A 21,506-nucleotide genomic window follows, 5' to 3' on the forward strand; every position below is an offset into this window, starting at 1 on the left:
GGCCATGAGGCTTCCAGCAAGAAAGCAGGAAGAGGGCAAACACCCTGAAACCCTGGCTCAGGGGCCTGGGAAGAGACCTCAGGAGATCATCAGGGCAAGTTCCCTGCCTTTGGGAAGATGAAACATTACTACACACCCCGTTTTACAGGGGAGGAAACTGAGTCTCGCCAGGTTAAGGGATGCGTACCACCTGTGGGGACCCCAGCCCACAGTGGACAGGAGGAGCCTGCCCCAGCCCCCCTGCTTTCCCACCTCTGAGCCCGCAGAGCCTGCTGATTTGCATAGCTTTGGCAAGCCCTGGGATGTGAGTTTGCCTGGGGAGCAATTCTCTGGGGGAGGGAGGGAGAAGCACAGGAATGGAGAACTGTACCAGCAGGATTTTTCACTTCTGCCCGGCAAACAAGGCAGAGTGCTCGGCAACGAGGCTGAACCTCTCCCAGTTCTGGACGGCTCCTCTGCTCTCCAGTTCCGCACCCAGGATAACCCAGTAAGACTCCCAGTGCCACTTTAGAACCACTTGGCAGCTGGCTGGCACTTCCTGGGAGAGCAATTATTAAAGCCACCAGGACCTTGGAGACGCTCCTGGGCAGCCAGCCACCGGAGCCAGCCAGGAGACTTCCCATTGAAACCAGTCAAAGCAGTTTTTTTTTTTTTTTTCCAGGACCCCACAGACACCATGCCTACCTTTTTTGTTACTTGAGATTCCTCCAAGGCACTGGAAGGTGTTGCCTAATGGTCAGCGTTCTGTACAGAGAACACTCGGGAACCTGAGCTCGAGGGTTACTTCAAAGGCTGTTTTACGCCGGACTTTGGGCAAGTGGCTTAATCTCCGTAGCCTTCAATTTCCCTTAAATATTAAAACAAAAAAGTTTCTGTCTGCATTCCTGCCACCTCCTTCGTAGGGGCAAAGAAATGCCCAGGAGGAACCTGAGGAGGACCCCAGAAGACCCCTGAGGAATGGGATACAGGACCTAGAAAGGGCTCTAGCTTAGGGGTCGGGGAGATCTGGCTCCCAGCTGCCCACTAGCTGAGTGTCCTCAGTCACCTTGCCTCTAAGGGTGTGGACAGCAAGCGCAGGCAAGCCGTGTGGGTGCAAGCCATGCCCAGGGCCGTACCACTGGTGGATCGTTGCACCCTCTTCTTTTTCCTAAAGTCCCTGCTCAGCGACCACCACTGATGGTCAGGATCAGCTGTCCTGAAGAAGTCCATCTGCTAACCCCAGGACAGGGTGACCTCTCAGCTTCCCTTGACCTCTGGCCATCTGTGCCGTTGGGAATTGTCAGGACTTAAAGCTTCTTCCTCCCTGCACCGAGGTAGAATAGCAGAGCAGGTACCCTCAGGGATTCCTCAGGACGTGGCCTATGTGAGTGAGCCACCTGATGCCTTTTTGCCACCTGCACGGCTGGGAGAAGGAACCCCGAAGCCTAGCTCTCTCGCCCCTTCGCTCAGATCAGGAGCCTGGGGCCGAGGCACAGTGGGAACAGGGGCCCCACTGCACCCCTTTGCTGGGGGAGAAGTCCAGCATCCTCCCGGCTCCCTCTGCGATCGGTCAGGTCCAGGTCATTCTGTACAAATGAAAGGCTCCTCACGTGCACGGTCTGCTCTCTCTCTCTCTCTCTCTCTCTCTCTATTTTTTGTTAGGAAATGCAATCGCATTACTTCTCAGCCTGAGCCATAGATGGGACTCCCTGGGGCTTCCCTACTTTGCCCCCTCGTCTCCTGCTGGCCGGACACGGGATGCCACACACATCTCCAAGGAGGCCCCAAGTGGGCAGCACCATCAGAGGCGACGCTGAAGGAGCATCTGGGCGGATGCGCCAAATTCCAGAAAGACAGGCCAGGGACTCAGGTCCCTGCGGCAAGGAATGTGGCCAGAAGAGCCAGGTCCCCACCAAAGTCTCCACTCCTAGTCCCCTGAGCCTGGAAAACAATACAAAAATCCAACTCCAAGGGAAGAGCTCTGTTAAATAAGCCTAGTTCTGGCTGCACTAAGGACATCTCAGAGAAGCACTTCAGCTGCTATTTTGCTACCAGAAATTTCTCCGGCTCTGGGGGACTACGGACTCCTAGTGCTATGCCCGCCATTGACAGGTAAGGAAACTGAGTCCCAGACAGGACAAGTGATGAGCTAAAGGTCACACAGGCCACGAACGACACAGCAGGAACAAATCGCCAGAGTTCCAGGGCCCAGACTCCAGTCTGCACGACAGCCAGAGGGTTCTTTAAAGGTCAAGTCCAGACAGGCACCACTGTGCCCCTGGCCCAGCCTTAGCAGGGAAGAGGTTGAAAGAGGTTTAAGGTCAGCCAGAGACTGAGCGGCTCTATCCTAGCCCTCTTCCCCGGGGCCAGAGTGAAGGCGGGTGAAAAGCGGTGGGGGATAAGGATAGAAGGAGGTGCCCAAGCCGGCCACTCGGTGGGGCTCTGGCTCTCCCATGGGCACAGATGTCCTTGTACAGCTCCGAGGGGCACGTGTGCAGGAAGAAAGCTGAGGCGGGAGATGCTATCTCACACTTGTAGAACAACTCACACTTCCGAAAGCTGCCAAGGACACACTCTGGTTTCATTCCTTCCTCACGAGTTGTTCTACAGACAAGGAAACCGAGGCTGGGCCCCTCTGCCAGCCCTGGGGGTCACGGAAGGTGGGAGGGGGAAGCAACTTGGACCTCAAAGCTGGCTCCAGGGCCAGTGCCCTTGCCGACACGCAGAGGCTACGGTGAGAGGCATTGGGTCTGTGCCTTGGCTGTGCTGTGCATCTTCTATATCCAGTTTGCGTTTGACCTTCACCTGCCTGTGGGGTCTATCGGGCCGGCCGGAGCTACAGGGCTCCTGTTTTATCAGTGAGCAGAGGCTCGGACAGGGTGGGGCTTGTTATAGGTCACACAGCTGGCTGCTGAGCCCAGACCCCATGACCTTTCCCTCTCCTTTCCTTCTTGCAGGGTAAGGTCTTCCTCTCTTCTCTGGGGCTGGAGGAAGCCGCCTCTGAGGGAAGGGCGCTGGGGAGAGGGAGGAGGCTTAGTCCAGTGAAACGACAAAACAAAAACAAAAAAGGACAGAGGATATAGCCCCCCGGGGCGGGGAAAGCGTTCCAAAAGAAATGTCTGGTCTCAAACCCCCACTGTGACCTTGGGAAAGTCATTCCCCTTTTCTGACCCCAGTCTCCTTCCCCATAAAACAGGAGAATAGGACTGGATCAGAGAATTTTCAAACAATTTGGCATCAACACACTGTTTTCAAATAATAAGGAATAATTACTAGCTGACATTTATTGAGCATTTACTACGCACCAAGCTCGGTAATAAACGTTTTACACACATGCACCATTCAACCCTCAAAACCGCCCAGTGAGTAGGTGCTTTTATTACCCCATTGTACAGATGGGGGAACTGGGGGCTCAGAGAGGTTAATCAACTTGCCCAAGGTTACTGATTAGTAAATCACCGAGCAGAAACTCAAACCCAAGTCCATCTACCAGGCAAAGGCTGTCCATGCTGCCTCACGCCATTCGCAAACGAAGCCTCATACGCAGTTGCCGCAGAAGCTGGCAAGAAATAAAAGACTTTTGGATTTTCCAGAACTATCAGCGTCACCTAATCGCATTGAATCTGGCCTGTCTCTTGGCACTGGATCCTGGGGTGGGGGGGGGGGGGAGGGCGCGTCTCTCTACCAGCTCCCTTCCCTTCTGTCATTTCCGTATCTCCTGAGAAATAAAGACAGGCTTGAGAGCCAGGATCAGTACGAGGAGCCCACATGGGTTGAGCTGGGCAGGTGCTCAGTGGGGAGGCCAACCTAGCTTTGAGAGCTGCTCCTGGGGCCCTTCCCTGAAGTGTGCTCCCCGCTCCCAAATGCAAACGGCCACAACAGTGTGTTGGCCAAAGCGGATGGATTCATGGGCAGGTCTACTCATAGTCCTCATGGAGGTTCCCTGGACTGGCTGTCGAGTCCCCGCTCCACTCTGTGGACACTTCATGCTTCTGACACTGATCCTAGCGAACAGCATTACTCTACGGCAGGCAGTGATGTACGTGTTTCAGTTTAATGCTGACCCATTTAATCCTCACAGCACCCTCATAAGGTAGGTACAATTACTACCCCCATTTTACAGACTAGGCAACTGAGCAGCGAACCATCAAGGAACTGGCCCAAGGTCATAAAACTAGTTAGCAGAGAAGCTAGGATTCACATATAGACTCCGGCTCCAAAGTCTACACTCTTAATGACTGTACCTTGGTGCAATTCACCTCATTCAAAGCATCTTACAAATAATAACTGGGGTGTGCAAAGGATCAGAGTGCTCTCAGATCACAGCATCTTAGAGCCAGAGGTGATTTTTCGAGACCCTCAAGTTCACACCTGTCATCCAATGCACGACCTCCAGGCCCAAACATGGGAAGTGCTTGTCTAAGAGAGCAGGTTGGTGACAGAGGCCAGAATCCATCTGTCCTCACATCTCCTCGGCCAAACAAGAGAGGGCAAATTGTTTTTTCCAATTTCACAGCTAGAAAAACCGAGGTGGCCAGTTTGTGGTTGCCAGAGGGAGGTGGGCCTGAGCCCAGAACTAGAACACACGCCAGGGGTGCTCCGAGCTCAAGCATCCTCAGCACATGGAGGGGTAAGCGGAGTCCAAGGGCAGGAGGGGGACCTCGCTGGTTCTTCCAGGAGGCAGAGGCCAGTAGCACCCAGCCCAGCCTGACCACCGTCAGCTCTCCAGAGGCCTGCGGAGGCGGGGCGGGAGGGAGTCAGCCGACTGCCGCCTCCCTTTGATAACTTTGAGCCTGGGGCAGACATTTGCCAGCCAGCTTCACCCCCTTTGTCCGAGCTTCCCTCCTCAAGAAAACCTTAATCATCCTCATTTGAATTTCAAATGACCTCTCCCCTCTCCCCCTCCCCGCCCCAACAGGCTTTGAGGCAGGGATATGGAAATTCACCCTGCAGTATGGAAATCATCGCCCTATGCAAATCGGGCGCCAAGACCCCATCGTCATAGCAACCACTGGGTTTCCTCTCCTTTCGGCACCTCTCTGGGCTCTCAGGTTTAGATTTTTTGTTCCTCTTCCCAGCCCGACCAGGTTAGGGGGCGGGGGAGGGAACAAGCCCCCTGCTAGGGTCCTTGCTGGGGCTCAGGGCAGGCAGGTGGGGCACCCCTAACTAAGGTGCCCGGCGGGGCCCAGACCTGCCAGCCTGCCTGCGTTTCTCTCAAATCTGGACCCAGCTTACCCAAGCGAGGGTCAACCGCTATGTTTTTTCCTGGGCTGGGCTAATCCAAGGATGGGCTAGGTGTTGGTGGGGAAGTTCTGGAGTCTGGAGGACAGAGAAGGGCCCCCAAAGGGGGCGGCGGGAGAGGGGAGACCTAGCCAAGGTACCAGTGGTAGGAGATGAAAAGCCCAGCGTGGAACCTATATGTAAAATGTCATGCAAATGAACACCTATTATTTTTTGAGTCAACAGCATTGGTGCTTTTTGGGAGATGCCAGCAGCTCAGTTTCCCATGCTCCTGGCGTAGCACAAAGGCCTGCCCAGTGCCCTACTGTTACCCCAGAAGAGCTCCCCAGTGAGCACCAGCCCACGGAAGAGGCAGGAGGGGACTGAGAAGTCAGTGGCTGAAGTCTCTAGAAATGAAATGCCGCAGCCCGAGGGCTCAGCTCATTCTCCGAGCCTGCCCTGCCCAGCCAGACCCTCGGGCTCCAGTGAGGGGGACCTAGCCCTAGCTGGGGTGACCTCATACAGCTTCCTTTTTTTTTTTTTTTTAATTTTTTTTCAACGTTTTTTATTTATTTTTGGGACAGAGAGAGACAAAGCATGAACGGGGGAGGGGCAGAGAGAGAGGGAGACACAGAATCGGAAGCAGGCTCCAGGCTCTGAGCCATCAGCCCAGAGCCCGACGCGGGGCTCGAACTCACGAACCGCGAGATCACGACCTGAGCTGAAGTCGGAGGCTTAACCGACTGAGCCACCCAGGCGCCCCATACAGCTTCCTTTTTAAGGATGCTCAGCTCCGATCCCCTCCCTCTCCTCCCAAAGCTGCTTCTCCCTCTCAGCGACTCTTCCTAAGGATGGGTGATCGCAGGCAACGCCCTTCACAGGGGAGGTGGTTCCAACACGGGGTGGTGGGGGGCACCCACTAGCAAGTGCTGGCCTGAGACCCTGCCATCCTGTCTCCCCGGTACCTCCGGCAGGTTCACACCCCGCCCCCCCAACCACGAACCCCAGCCTGCCTTTGAAAGCGCAGCCTCTGCCAGCAGGGAAGATTGCCAGTGGGTGCACCCGCCGTGGGCCAGAGGGCTTCGAGGTGGAGATTTTGTGAGCGCGGTTGTGTAAGCGGGTCTGTCTGTGAGCCAGCGGGATGGAGGGGCGTTTCAGTTGCCTGGACCTGGGCTGCTCTTCAAGCCCCTAAAACCCATCCCAAGTGGGGAGCTCGTTTCTCCTTAAATTCTTTTTTCCCCATTCCGTCAGCACTTCTCCACACCAGGTGTTCTTTGCCCTAATTGTTTCTTCAGGAAGAGAGTGGACCCGAGGGACCAAAAGCATTTACTCACACTTGGGAGGGTGAGGGTGGGCTGTAAGTTTTGGGCACTTTAATGAAGGGCTGAGGCCCAGCAAGTCGAGGTGGCCCGAGTCTCCCACTGTGCGCGCGGAGGGTGGGGTGTCATCCACCCCTGCCAGCAAAGGACAGCCGGGGACCAGCCTCTCCTGCTAGATCTCCTCGTCATCGCACCCAGGACACCCACAGCGGGAGGGGAGGAGTGTGGAGAAGATCATAAGATATACCCAAGGTCGGACGTACCCACCGCTCATGGCATGTCAAGGGGCAGGGACGTTCTGAGACACAGTGCAAACTCCTCTAAGTCAGAGCACCCCAAAATGTGCTCCAACAGCCCGGGCCGCTCCGTGAACTGTTTGCGAACGTCCGAGACCAGATACATACAAACATAGGGAGTGAGTTTAGAAATGTTCACAGCAACCCAAGCTTGGGATGAGTGGGTTCTTGCTGTTGATGGCAGGTATAGACTAGTTGGGGCCCTGTCGGACGTGTGTGGTGGGTGTGATCTGTGGTCCCGCACGGTAGGACCGTGTGCCGGTCGGTGACAGACTAGAAGCAAAAACACCTGGCCCTGTACCCCCAGATCCTTTGAGAGGCCACGCTGTAAGGAATGGCCACTAATAAAACCACGGGGGTGGTAAGAGACGTCACGTGGGGGCTCCGCTCTGGGCTCTCTTTCTTTGTCCCCTCTAAGGCTGAAGAGAAAGGAAGTCCATGAGCTTCCGGGGGTGGGGGGGGGTGGCAAAGATGGAGGCAAGTGTGGTGGGGAGCCACTTCCTTCAAGAGACCCCCCCAGAATGACAAGGGCTGGTGCCAGGTAGGGCTGGCCCGGTCACCTGTGGCTCATCTGGGCAGCACGATCCTGCCTTGTTTGCCCTGGGGACTTGGGTTTGGGAATCGAGGATGGACAACAGTGAGTGGAAAGGATAGCTGCTGTAGTTGTTTTGTTCGCTAAGGTTCTCTGACGGCTACAGGCAGACAGGCAACTCCGGGTACAGACTGCTCTCCTGAGATTTCTGGCAGTCGGAGCCACAGTATGAAGTGTGGGTGGTAAGTTAGTACTTACTCCCTGTCCCAGAAACTAGAAACACTCTGGTTTAGAAGGCTGTAACAAGAGGCAACAGGCTTACGCTGCAGTGTAGAAGGGCTCGCGCAAGAGAGGAGAAAGGACTTCTAGGCGCTGAGGATTGTATCCCACAAGAACAAGTGGCCGAGAGAAATTATGGGGTTAGCTTTTCTTTGCTTCCTTTTTTTTTTTAAGATTTTTTTTAAGTTTCTTTTTTTTTGTTTTTAATTTTTTTGAATGTTTATTTATTTTTGAGAGAGAGAGAGAGAGAGAGAGAGAGAGCGAGCATGAGCGGGGGAGGGGCAGAGAGAGAGAGGGAGACACAGAATCCGAAGCAGGCTCCAGGCTCTGAGCTGTCCACACAGAGCCCGACGCGGAGCTCGAACTCACGGATGGCCAGATCATGACCTGAGCCGAAGTCGGACGCTCAACCGACTGAGCCACCCAGGTGTCCCCCCCCCTTTTTTTTTTTTTAAGATTTTTTAAAAGTTTGTTTAGTTTTGAGAGAGAGAGAGACAGAGTGTGAGCAGGGCAGGGGCAAAGGGAGACCCAGAACCCCAAACAGGCCCAAGGCTGTGAACTGTCAGCACAGAGCCCGATGTGGGGCTTGAACTCACAAACCACGAGATCATGAACTGAGCCGAAGTCAGACGCTTGCCTGGCTGAGCCACCCAGGCACCCGGGGGTTAGCTTTTCTTAAGGACGGACGGCAGATGAGGAAAGAAAACCTAACAGTAGATCCCTTCATTCTCCAAGGATGGTTTTGAAATGTCCCCAAGGGAACACAGAGGCATGGACAAGAATCCCTACATCCCCAGAATCCTTACATCCTCAAGAATTCGTATCAGTCCCCCCTGGACACTTGGAAGGACTGTGGGGTTTCAATTTTCTCTTCGAGAGAGGTGAGGACAGAGCAGGTGCAGACTGGGCCACAGGACGAGCACCACTCGGGGCAAATCCTAGAGCCCACGAATCCATTCTCTTCCTCTTCCTCTTCCAGTTCCCCCCTCCCATTACAGCAAGGAAACTCAAGTCTAGGGCACAAGCTGACTTGTCCCACATTCCTCAGTGACAGAGCTTTGTCTTGTCTCCTGAACGTTTCTGATAATTATCAACCGAAATGATGGATTGTATTGGTGCACTGGCACACACTTTGCGAAGCACGCTCATACCCACTCCCATTTAATCACGAAAAGGACGGGTGTGTGTGTGTGCACGTGTACCTCGTTTAGAACGGGCTGTCAATAGGAGACGATTCTTCACCTTCCCCTCAAGTACTTCGTAGATGCCTGCTGTCCTCTCGGTCATTGAAAGGATATTTGTGTTCCGTAAATATTTGGATCGAAAGCCACAGACATCTCTAAAAGGCTTCTGCCTGTTTCTGCCTGGAACCTCGCTTCTTGGTTGTCTTGAGACAGTTTCTGTACCCTCGGCTTCTTTTCTTGGGGACTCAGTAGGCTGGAGGTGGCAAGGAATGAATTGGTTCAGAGGGACTTTGTAGTCTTGGGTCACTTATTCTTCCTGTGGGGTCTCACGAGAGTCACTAGCCTGTATGCACCACCCCCCCCCGTGATCATGCCCATTCCTTCCTAAAACCATGTTGGAGGTTCTCAGGGTGATGCGCAAAGGGTCCCCAAACAACTAAGATGCCTTGGCGGTCCTTCTGGAAGGTGGGGCAGGGATTAGTCCTGCCACCTCACAGACAGGACAACTGAGGGTGGAGAAGGGCAGCAGGAATGGACAAGTGACTCAGCTCAGCCCCTCCCTCGTCTCTAGCTCCCTGGCTTCCCCTGGCCCCCCTCACAGGATTCTTCCTTCCCATATCTCCGAGCAGGACAAGGGGGCCAAGGAATTTGCTCCCCTCTTGTTTGGGTTTGCAAGCCCGCCTCACTGCCCCCTCAAAGGGTTGGGTCGGGGGAGACTGGTGCATTGGTGAGGCCGGCTCAGGAGGAGAGAAGGGAAGGAGAAATTCTCTCTGTGGCCAGATTCTCACCCCTGCCTCCAGTTCACCAGAGTTCCTGCTCTTTCCTGGCAAGCGTGTTTTGGCCCCAGACAGGGCTTCTGCCTCTTGGACTACACCAACCCACCTTCCAGAGGCTTGGCTTCCCTCCAGCCCCTCTGACCAGTGCCACCCTCCACAATCTTGGCATCTCTCCTGATGTTACCACTTTCTTCTGTCCTCTATCCCTGGTTCCTGTGTTGGTCCCCAGTCTTCCCACCACCATCTTGGGGTAGAAAGTCACCAGGAAGACCCAGGTTTGATTCTGTCATTTGCTAGGTGTGGGATCTTGGGAAAAGCAGTGAACATTCTTTCCCATCACCAGCCTCAGTTTCCTCTTCAAAGTGGGATGATGATATCTACCTGCACCAAATTGTTGTAAAGGCCAAATACATTAGGCGCTCGAGTGAGCTTTTTTATTTAAAAAATTTTTTAATGTTTATTTATTTTTAAGAGAGAGAGAGAGTCAGAGCATGAGTGGGGGAAGGGCAGAGGGCCACGGGTAGAGAGGGAGGGCTCCACACAAAGGAAGACTTCCCATGAATACAGGACGTGGAAAGTGATAGCAGAGAATTTGGAAAAGCAGAACGTGTACACTGTTTTCAAGGTTCAGCTCTTAGACATCATCCAGCCCAAATCCTCTTTTATGGGAGGAAGATAAAGGTCCCGGTGGGGAAATGTTTGCCCAATAATCTGCAGGGAGTTAATGGCAGAGCCAAGATAAGAATCTAATGGAGTCAGACAGGCCTGAGTTTGATTCCTGGTTAGAAGCTGTATGATCCTGGGCAAATTAGTTTTCCATTCCTTTTTTATTTATTTTTTGTTAAATTAATCTCTTTATTTTGAAAGAGAGAGAGCACGCACGCATGCTCAAGCAGGGGAGGGGCAGCGAGAGAGGGAGAAAGAGAATCCCGAGCAGTTCGGAGCCTGGCATGGGCCTCGAACTCGTGATCCCTGAGATCATGACCTGAGCCAAAGTCAAGAATCAGATGCTTAACTGACTGGACCACCCGGGTGCCCCTAGTTTCTCATTCTTCAGCCACAGTCCCCTCATTGATAAAAACAGGGACGGTAAGAGTGAAATGAGATGGTGAGTGTGAATACACATACAGGTGCCCAGGTGTGGGGAAGAGGCTCTGTGAATGTGGCCGGACTTTCTCTCCTTTTTTCCGTGCCCACCGTATTTGTCCTTGCCTGTGTTTGAGGCTACATGGTGACCAGTGTGGTCTAAAGTCCTAAGGTTAGCCGTTTGGATGCTTAGGCGTTGTCAGTTACAGACCTGGGGGCTTGTGAAATGTGGGTAAGCCTGTGTATTTTTATCGACCACTCAATACCCAATTGAGAACAGAAAAAAAAGTGTTGTCAGTCTCAGGAACGAAGGGAAAACAACAGTCAGGGAAATAAAAGAAAGGATAGAAAAGCTAATGATTCAGAAATCTAGAAACTTGGCTTCAGTCCTCTCTTGGTGGCGGGGGGAGGTGGTGTAGGAAGAGGACCGAACGGGATAGGAAGCTTCTCTGGTCCCTAGCGCTGCCATAGAGATACTCTGAGGTCTTCGGCAGTTAGTTGATCCTCTGTCCGCGCTTCGGCTCCTCGTAAGCAGGAGGAAACGGAAGAATGAGCTGCCTGCCAGGTCTCTGCCAGCCAGGAGGTCTGTGTCTGGACCTGAGAATGCTCTCCTTTGCAGTCCTAGCCTGTGTGGATGGGGAAATGCCTTCCCTTTCCCAGTTCCCAACCCTCGTGCCCCTTGGGGATTTCACACAACACAGAAGGTGCTCTCAGGGAGCTGGGGGTTTCTAGGTCACCTTTGTTTGTAGTTCCTTTAAAACTCAGAGACAAACCACCCCCTAATTCATGCACTGCTGGGAAGGGGAATCTGCCTTTTAAAAATCCAAAGGAAGCCATTTAACCAAGTTGGTAACCATTGTGACTCATAATAAGCTTTTCTCTGTAAAAAATGAGTCAGAATGACTTTCCAGGAAGTTTGGTTACTTTAATTAGCTAGCTCTTTTTTCTTGCCCTTAAAAACCTACAGTAATTTGATGATCACCTAAGTATGGGTGCTACCAGCCACGGCGCTGAGTCCCTAGAAGTAAAGAATCTAGGGGGTGAAGTTCCAGACAGCACAAACTTCTTGGTCTCCATGGAGTAGAAGAAGACCCACACAGAATCCTTTGCTGAATGTGAAATGAGAAAAACCAGCCTCCAGGGCTGACCCACTTGGCCTGACGAGAGGGGCACCCCAGCTACCGGGAGCCCCAAAGTGCTTAGCCCTGATGTGCATGCATTCTGTAAACTACAGAATCACAGAATCGTGATGATGCCATCAGAGGTAATGATCACAGTGGCCATGTGTCAAGCACCGTGCTAAACATCATTGCAGTGAGCTCTCAACCCACGCTCTAAGATGGGCATTAATTGCCCCCCCCCGTACAGAAATGACGAGGCTAAATTAACTTATCAGATCATACAAGTGGTGAGCAGCTAAGCTGTGATTTTTACCCTAGGTCTGTGTGATTCTAAATCCATACCCTTCAAAGGTCTTCTATTCCTGCCTCCTAAGGAGGCAAAGTGGCTGGTAGAAGGTCACGTATGAAACCGGAGGACAATCAGATTCCCAAAGTCCCAGCTAGTGTTCGGATTCTTTCTCCTTCAACTTAGTCTGCACCTAGCTCCCACGGTCCCAGAGAGGAGGCTAGAAAGCGCTCAGTTTATCTCTAACGCCTTAACCTTCCTAACCCCCACCAGGGATCTGAACTCCATTTCTCCCCTGGCTCACCTCCTAGGGTTCCACGTAGCTCCTTCCCACTCCCAACACTGTTACCCTGAACTTGGTTGCATCACTGGTAACAGAACACCCGTGCCAGCCTGCGAAGTGTGGTCTTCCCGCACTGGCACTCTCTTAGTTGTGGCCCCACACACCGGGGGCAGTACAGCTGGCCCAGGTGAGCAGAGGTGGCTCCCACCAGCCTGCTACCAGGAAAGGGCCACCCAACTTCTCCTGAATAGTGGCTTCTGGAGTCTGATTCTTGTCCAGGGAAAAGGCTGTGCCTACCACTCTCCAGCTGAACTGATTTTAAAGCCTTGCTCAAGTTCTTCAGGTTGGAGGGAATTTTCTTCTCAACCGGGGAGAAAATGTGCCTCCTTCCACAGACCCTCAGTAAAACATACTCAGCGGTTAAATCCATTGAAAATTGAGTGGAACTGGCCCGTATTCTCCTAGCCCAGCTGTCCGTGCTCACAAAGCAAAATATAAAACCTACAGCTCCAATGCGTATTGCTACCCGTGCGATAGGCATTGTTTCAATACTAAATAGGGCGGCAGAAAAGCTTAGGGTAAACATATCCTCCAGATGCCCCCGACAAGACCCCCAATTATCTTGCCCTCGACCCAAGCTTCTAGAATGGAACTAGACTGCACCTGAAGACTTGGGAAAAGAGTTTAGCTCTGGGGGACATTGATTCTCTTCCACTTCTAATTTCTATGTCTCTAATGATCCAGATGAAAGACTAATTGAGGTCTTGTTGGAAGGCTATTAAAGTTATTTGGTGGTGTTACAATTTATACTCATGTTTCTCTAAGTTCTTTTTAATTATATGGAGCTTTCAAAGCAAAGCTTGGACGGTGGAGTTAAAAGCAGAGTGCTACGAAACTTTCTTCTCAATTCTTTCCTGTCCTCTTTCTCTTCTTCACAAAGCAAAGTCATCTCCAGGCACCAAGCCTTTCTTTCTGGGTCTATTTACCACCCACATGCACATAATTTGGCCTCTTGGCTTGTTCCTTGCCTAGGCCTATTGAGAAATCTGGGGTTAAAAGGCCTTAATCCCCATCTACTGAAGGCAGGTCATGCTTTCTATCAGTCAGCAGCAGCTAGAAACACAGCCTGGTGCTTCTAAGGGTGTTGGAATGGCATATCAGAAAGTCAGTCTCGGGGCGCCCGGGTGGCTCGGTCGGTTAAGCGCCCGACTTTGGCTCAGGTCATGATCTCGCAGTTTGTGAGTTTGAGCCCCGCGTCGGGCTCTGAGCTGTCAGCACAGAGCCTGGAGACTGCTTCCGATTCGGTGTCTCCCTCTCTCTCTCTCTGCCCCCTGCCCTCCTCACGTCTGTCTCTGTCTCTCAAAAAGTGAATAAATGTTAAAAAAATAACGATAATAAAATAAAATAAAATAAGTCAGTGTCTTCCCTAACTTTTCTGTTTCCATTTTGTTTTTGAGGATCTGGCCCTTTCCTAAACTAGTCCCAGAGATTGTGTTCCACCCTAGACCAACATCTAGTGTTGAAAGACTCCAGGGGCATATCCCATGTCTCTAAGGAATTCCTTCATTTCCTAAGACTCTCAGCTTTGGGGTCTGATTGGCCGAAAGACTGAGTGAGAAAAAATACCGCATTGTTCGATGATTTTCAACAACTATCTCCTGCCCGGGCTTTCTTGTTGCAGTCCCCAGAAGAGAAGACCCTTACCTGTCTCCACCTGGCCGAGGGCACTTCGAGCATCCGTGGAATCCGCTACATCCCCACTCATCTTGATATCTGCAGGGAAAACACAACTGATTTTAATAACAGGTCACAATTTGTCTTGCTGTGACATATGTGGCTTTAGCTAAACAGCAAAGATGAATGTGTAATTACAACAACCATCAGACTTTCAAATTCCTGATTCCCCGAACATACAACCATTAGAATATTCATGAGCTCAGGGCACAAATCCCCTCCTCCCAGGCTAGCCTCCTTTCCCTGGTCTTTCTTCCCCCTCCCCACAGCTACTGTGGGATCTCTCACCTTTTGCATCCTTCATGGCCACTTCCTTCAATCACCAGTCTCAGTTGGTAAAAATTTAACAAGGGGAGGGGTACAGCGAGGTGGGGGGTGGGGGAGAAGGCTTCCCATTTTCAATCCTCGTTTCCTTTGGGATTGGGGGGATTTATTTTATTTTATTTTTGTAAGTAGCGTAAGAAATATCTGTCTCTCCCTCACCCCTGCCCTGTCATAACCCTACCCTGGGGGTTAAGAGTACCCTTGAGCCAAGGCTTTCTCACCTTTCTTGCCCAACTCCTGCCCCTGTTCTCTGTCTGGCTCTCGGAGGTCTGCCCACCGTCTGGGGATGAAATCCTAGCCCCTGTGTGGCCCCTCCGGAGATCCTCTCCTCTGGGGATCCTTACCTTCTTTCCTACTCCTTCAACGTGCTCAGTGAGAAAGGGATGGTGGGTGGGTCAGTGCCCCGCAGAGAGAGAATACCTACACCAGGCCTGATCTCAGCCCCCTGGTGCTGCTGGTCCGGCCTCTCTGCCCTGCTTCATTTCAATAAATTAAACATTTACCCTTAACAGACAGCTGCCACCACCTAAGAGGCCCCTAAGTCTCCTCCAGGATCAGCAGAGAGAAGCAAAGAGGCAACTTTGAACTAACTCACTCTTCTCAGCTCCTCTCCTTATTAAACCACCCAAATACTGAAGCCGTTAAAGACAGAAGAATATTTTATTCAAATCGTGTTGACCCCCCCCCCCCCCACACACACACCACCCCCACCCTCTTCTCTGGGGCAGCACTTTAACTCTTTCAAACCAGATAAAGTCTTGGTGAGGCAATTTGCATAGCCGGCTCCCCAGCCAATCCCAGTGAAGCAGGCAGTCTTAATTTGCATCAGGTAATCAGGCAGTTGGCAGTGTGGACCCCGGAGGTCTGGAGATGATCAGGATGAGGAAAAAGGGCGGACCTCTGCCCCAGGAAAAACAGGGGGGGGGGGGGGGCGGTGTGTGAAAAAACTACTTTTTTTTTTTTTTTTAGGGCAATGATGTGTGTGGCTCTGGCAGAGATTTCCATTGTGGCCCCTGGGGGTGTAGTGACTATAGTGCAGGAGGGGTGACTACCGTGCCAAGCAAGACAGAGACGGAGTGGGGTGGGGGTGGGGGGGGCATGTGGTGGGGGGCAGATTCAGACAGAGGCTCTCCAACCCTTAGAACAACCCAGAAGCAGAGGCTGGAATAAGCAACTTTAGGAGCCACCGTGACTTGAGGAATATTTTGAGACCCGCCAAAGCGATGACTCCCAGGTAAATGCTCGGAGCCCCACGCGGCCCTCTCTAGACAGCCACGCTGGCCTGCGCAGTCACAGACCCTGAGGGCAGACCCTGCACCCCTACCCACTGCACTACGTTTAGGAAGGCATTTCTTGAGCCTAACGTAAGTCCTTCCGGCTGCAGTTTGAAACTTTCTGTACAGTCTGTCGTGCGTCAATATGCAGAATAACTAGCGTGGGTCACCTGGATGCATCTGCAAAGGGCTTCAGCTGTGGCTCACCTTCTGCTCCAATAAAGAAGTGGGCTTTGCTTCGTTCCACCCCTGGAGCTGGGCATTACCAAACACAGATCTGCTCAGCTCACACTCCCCCATAGGGATTCTACAGGGGTGCTGAGGAAGAGGTCTGAGACTGCCCGGAAGGTAGGGGAGGGGGCAAGTCCTCCCCTTCAGGAGTTTTTTTTTAACCTGCTTCCGTAGCAGACGGAATTCAGAGCACTGGTTTTGGTGGCAGACAGACCTGGATTAAAAACCCAATGCTATAGTTAACTAGCTGGGGGACCCCGGCTCCCTATTTGAACCTCAGTTTTCTCAAGTAAAAAAAAAAGGGGGGGGGGAATAATGCTCCTTCCTAGAGTTCTTTCAAGGAGCAAACCAAATGCTGAATGAAAACTGCCTGGCTCAGTTCCTGGTGCAAAGTAAGCATGGGATAAATGAATGAACTAAACAGATACCTCAGCTTTATGTTAGCCCCCTTCTCCCATAACAAGAAATAGCTTTTGGTTTTCTGTCTCGGCGCTATTGTAATCTGCCCTTTACCTGGAAAGCCTTAGGCGTCCTCCAAATGCTGACTTCACAGGGAAGGAGCTCATGGGGACAGTAAGAGTTTAAGAGGCAGTAAGGCTGGGATTGATGACCAGATTCTCAAATCAACCTGTTTCCAATTCCTGACATTTAAGCAGGGTAACTGTTGAGCTAAACCATAATTTCATGCCCGTAACCCAGACTCCCTTCTGACACCCTTTCCCTGCATCGCCTTTAAATATAGCCAAGAGTCATCTCACATATCCTTTAAATTAGCTTAAAAGGTAGTCCTAATCATGTCTAAAAATGACTTTCGAAGGAGGCAAAGGGCCGTACTCTGCCAGGACATCTTCTCGTTTGATGTACCCACACGGGAGCGACATGGTGACGCTTGGGGATTGAATGGAGGGGCAGACTGAGATGATCTACAGAAGCCCTTCAGAAGTCCCACAGGATGCTAAGATACTGAGAACCAGTTCTTGTGGGTAGGAGGCTGATGGGTGGGACGAGCTCTTGGGTCTCAGCCTAAAAATGGGCCAACACCGAAACTCCCCAAGCCACCATAGCCGAATGCCTGTCTGACAGCACTAGCCGGGGGTTGAGTGAGAGAGGTGTGGGGTGGGGCTAGCCTTCCCAGCTGTTCTTATCTCTTCGGGCAGGCGACTGAGTAGGCTCCTGGCCATCACTCCCTTCCCTGGGGAGGCTCAGCTGCTCTGTACATGGATCCGTGTGGATCCCAGTTACCAGACACAAGACCCTCATCTGCCTCACCGGCACCACCACACCCTGAAGCTGGGGCAGGACGTCGGCCTTGCCCTCCCTGTGCCTTGGCATGACCTATGAGCGGCCCCTCTTCACACATCTGTGAATCGGGGTGTGCACGTGAGCCTGAAGGAGCCAAGTCCAAGGGACAGTATTTCTCCCAGGCTACAGGCCGAGTGTCCATAGTGCCCTGAACCCCCAGTTCCAGGCTATGCCGGGAAAGCAGAGAGCCCACCCTTCTGTCTTCTACTGTCCATATCCATCTCTGTGAAGGAGGTCCCTCCTGACTTCTTCCTCACACACTCGCTGACGGGGGCACATCTCCCAGAGGGAAAGCAGGGGGCCCACCCGTCCTACTTCTGAACTACTCATGGCTCGAACTCTTTTCCTGGAGTAGACTTCTCTCACTTCCTCTTCAAGATAAAGCCACTTCCCCTCACAGTGAGATCTTCCAAATCCAAACGGTATTCCTGAGCTGTAACTGGTATCAGCCTGTGAGACTTACCCCAAACCTGACAGGAAAGAGCTCACAGTGAGGAGACAGAAAAAGAGACGCCCCGGGGCCAACCCAGTGTCCCCCCTCCATTCCCACTGTTTTCCTCTGTTTCTTCTGTCCCTCCCCAGCTGTCTGCCTGACTCTTATCTACCCCTCTGCCTGTTTTTTTTTTTTTTTTAACGTTTATTTATTTTTGAGACAGAGAGAGACAGAGCACGAATGGGGGACGGTCAGAGAGAGGGAGACACAGAATCTGAAACAGGCTCCAGGCTCCGAGCTGTCAGCACAGAGCCCGACGTGGGGCTCAAACTCACGGACCTCGAGATCATGACCTGAGCCGAAGTCGGCCGCTTAACCGACTGAGCCACCCCGGCGCCCACCCCCTGCCTGTTTTTGACCCAGGAGTGGGAGGACCCCCCTTGGCTGGGGTGTCCCCAGCTCTGGTGACCTCATCCCTGCTCAAGCGTTCATGTTCCTGGAGAGAGATGGCTCTAGAAAGTACAAAGAGCTGAGACCCAGGCCGACCCGAATCATGGCTTACACCTGGGTCACCGGAGTGGCAAGCTGGGCCGGGTCGGGGGCCACATTGCCTGTGGACCTGAATGCGGGACCCTACTTTTTATGCTCTTGTTCTCCCTCCTTTCCCCACCCAAAATGCTCCAGTAAATCAATCGAGGGGGAGTCTCTGAGGGCCCAGGACTGGAAATTCTCAGGGGAAGCGCTGTATGTGAAGAAGCAGCAGGACACAGAATTACTGGGAGGGAATAAAATAAAACTCAGGAGAGACCAAATGTCCACCCAGAGGATCCTGAACCGAGAGACCCTAGAGAGGGACCCTCCCTCACAGACCCTGTGGCAGAGCCCACACTGAAAGACCCCACAAGGATGACCTCAGACTGAAAAGCCCAAGAAGACCCAGCAAGGAGAGCCCTCGAATGGAGACCCAGTCAGAGAGATCCACAGGAAGTCCCAAACTGAGAGATCTCTTTGGGGTGCCACTAAAGGGGGACCAGATATCGCTGAGTGGCCAAGACTGAGAAAGCCATAGGGCAGTGCAGACAGACTAAAGAAGTGGGCTGGGGAGGGGTAAGTGTGGACAGGTGAATCAGGTAACCCACCCATGGTAGATGGGGACCCCACCTTGGGTTTAGCTCAATCTCCCCTTTTGTGTTTGGAACCCCTGCCTCCAGGAGGTGAGTGAGGGAAGGGTCAGCCTGGAGCTTCCTCCAAGGCCAAGATGTTGGGGGGGGGGCTTGGCCCTCTCCCGGTTGGCCACACAGCTCTCCTCTCTCCGCCAGATCCCTGCTGGGTCCTAGCTGTCCCACTTCCTCGCCCTTCCCCCGGAGCAGGAACCTCCGGGAGACAATGAGGTGGAAAACCCCTAGGAAGTCTCTGATCTTGGCCCTACAGAACTTCCGGCTGAGGGCCCACCTTTCTGAGGTCTTGCTCCCATTCCAGCCTGAGGCTTCTTGGTAGGAAGTAAAGCGGGGAGGACAGAGGATCTGCCCCCCAGGGGTCCCAGCTCCATGTTCCGTGCCACGGGGTCTGGAAACTGACTTCCTCCAGATATTGGATGACACCCAGTTGGATGCTTCCTTTGGCCTCACCTGGCCCTTCCTGACATGTCCTAGCACCTGGGGATCCACTCGGAGTCCACATCTCCCCGGCAGGCTGCCTTTTTCATTCAGCCCCGCCAAGACCAAGTCTGGGGAACTGCGGACCCTGGGTCTCCTCACGTACCTGCTGCTGCCTGTTTTTAGGACTGGTAGGCCCCAGGAAGGGCCAAAGCCTCCAGACTGCTCTGCTCCTTGGGGTAGGTCAGGAAATGTACCTGTCCTCACTCTTCCTCTCTACTCCTCCAGAAAGGAGGAGCGGTACAAAATTCCCATCAGCAGGCCGGAAAGCCTAAGTCAAGGTCACGTGGTGCTGCCCTCTCTCTCTGAGAGGCAAATCGGCGACTTGAAATGACCAAATCAGGTTTGGCCTTCTTCGCCTTGAGTCTGGTCTTCCACTCAAACCCTCCGACCTCCAGAGAGCCCACCCCAACGCCAAGCCCAGCGGCTCAGGATGAAGCAGCTCCTGCCCTAGCCTGCCTGTGGAAGGACGGACCAGCAGGGTGAACGGAGGGGCCCTGCCTCACGCCATGCCCCCATGCCATACACGTAGGGGAAACTGACTCCCGGAGAAGCATCTGCACCTCCTAGGTTCCCTGCCCGGAGCAAAGCGGGGCTTGGAAGCACCCATCCAACAGGTCCGTGTGGCTGGCTGCTCTTCCTCCGGGGTGCCGCAGAGCTCCTAACCAGCCCCTGCATCCAGATTCCCCAGCACCACCATGCACTGGGCCTATAGTACTGCCAAGAGCCACAGAGCGAGTGGGTGGGCACGCCTTCACACATGGGGTCTGCTCCACCTCCTGCCCCCACACCCCTGAGGACAGCAGACTCACCTCTGATACACAGGGACACAGGCTTCCACAAGTCCTAATCGATACGTGTGTGGCATGGCACCCGCCCCAGGTGTGCCCCTGTAAGTGCCAGGCCCCCCTCACCTCTCCTAGCGACCCCCCTCCCCAGACCTTCCAAATGCCCACTTTGCCTCCACTTCCCATAAACGCCTGAGACACAAAACACATAACGTGTGGATACAAGTACTCTCCTCCCTTACGCACTCCCAGGCCCACACCCCTGGCTGACTGAGTGAGCCATCCTTCTGCAATCAGTGAGCAGGGCAACTTCAGCCAGACTATAACAGCTCAGCACACACAAGTCCCACACATCTGCCAGTCTCCAGACTGGAGGCCTCAGAAGCCCTCCCGGCCCTTACTGCCCCCCTCCCCCCCGCCCATTCCCCACCTCTCTTCTTTTCCAGGGGCTCCCCCCCCCCCATCCAAATACCCGCACCGGCCCCTGGCTGACCCGCTATCCACACTGCCCTCTCCTGGCCGCTGGGGAGTAAGACCCCCGAGACCGGTGCCCCTCTCCTTCGCCCCCGCTGCCCTTCGCGGACACCTGTCGGCGCTCACTCCCTCCGCCCCTCACCTGGGTGCATGGGTTCCAGATTCACCATCCTGCCCCAGGCGGGGCCAAAGCCAGCGCCCCCCCAGGCCCCTCGCGTCTGCCCCGGCCGGGCCCACTGGGAAGCCAGGGTCTCCTTCCTCCCGCCCCCGGCCGCCGCCGCGGTGGAAGCCGCTGCCGGGGCCGTCGCCGCCGCTGTCGCGCGCTCCGCTGCTCCCGCCCGGGCAGCGCTCGACACGGCCGGGATCGCCACACGCCCCAGGTGAGCACGCGGCGCGGCGCGGGGCGGGGGCCGCCGGCCACGCCCCCCCTGGCAGGGCCCCCGCGCCTGGCCCCGGGCCCATGCAAACCGGTGATTTGCATCCGAGGAGCCGGGGGGCCCGGGGGAGGCGGCCGGGGGCTGCTGGCGGGGCGGGTCCCGACCCTGCGGAACACCTGTCTGCCCTAACCCGGCCTGGCAGCCTCTCCCTACCGCGCCCGCAGAGACCCAGACTCCTGGTCCCCCTTTTTAGGAACCCCTGAGGGATTATCCGGCCGGGGCCGGAGCTGGAGCTTCCGTCTGGACGCACTCCCCAAGGGTAAGCGCTGCAAGGAGTCGAGAGCCTTTAGAGAAGCCGTGGGGGACGTTCTGGAAACAATCCGGCTTTGGACTCCTCTCAAGCGCTCACCAGCTGTGTGACAAGAGACCGGGCTCTTCCCCTTCCTGCACTCTTTTCACTCATCTGTAACCCCCCGGCGGGTGCCTATCAGAGCTCGCAGCTATCTGGTTGGAGTTTCACAGGTGGCCGAGCGCACCTAGCCCCCCCCCCCCA

The 21,506-nt window shown here is 53.9% G+C and overlaps 1 protein-coding gene across 1 annotated transcript in view; it reads right to left on the minus strand.

The window, feature by feature from the left end:
- POU2F3 (POU class 2 homeobox 3) overlaps positions 1–20,949 on the minus strand; it is a 79,445-nt gene extending 58,496 nt beyond the window's left edge. The window contains exons 1-2 of the mRNA XM_078432847.2: positions 20,719–20,949; positions 14,066–14,134 (exon numbers count right to left, since the gene is read on the minus strand). Coding sequence (XP_078288973.2) covers positions 14,066–14,134; positions 20,719–20,746 — 97 coding nt within the window. The 5' untranslated portion in view covers positions 20,747–20,949. The remainder of the gene's footprint in view (positions 1–14,065; positions 14,135–20,718) is intronic.
- Between the last annotated feature and the right edge of the window lie 557 nt (positions 20,950–21,506).

Source organism: Panthera onca, chromosome D1 (assembly GCF_046562875.1).
Source record: "Panthera onca isolate mPanOnc1 chromosome D1, mPanOnc1 haplotype 2, whole genome shotgun sequence".
Taxonomy (NCBI): domain Eukaryota; kingdom Metazoa; phylum Chordata; class Mammalia; order Carnivora; family Felidae; genus Panthera; species Panthera onca.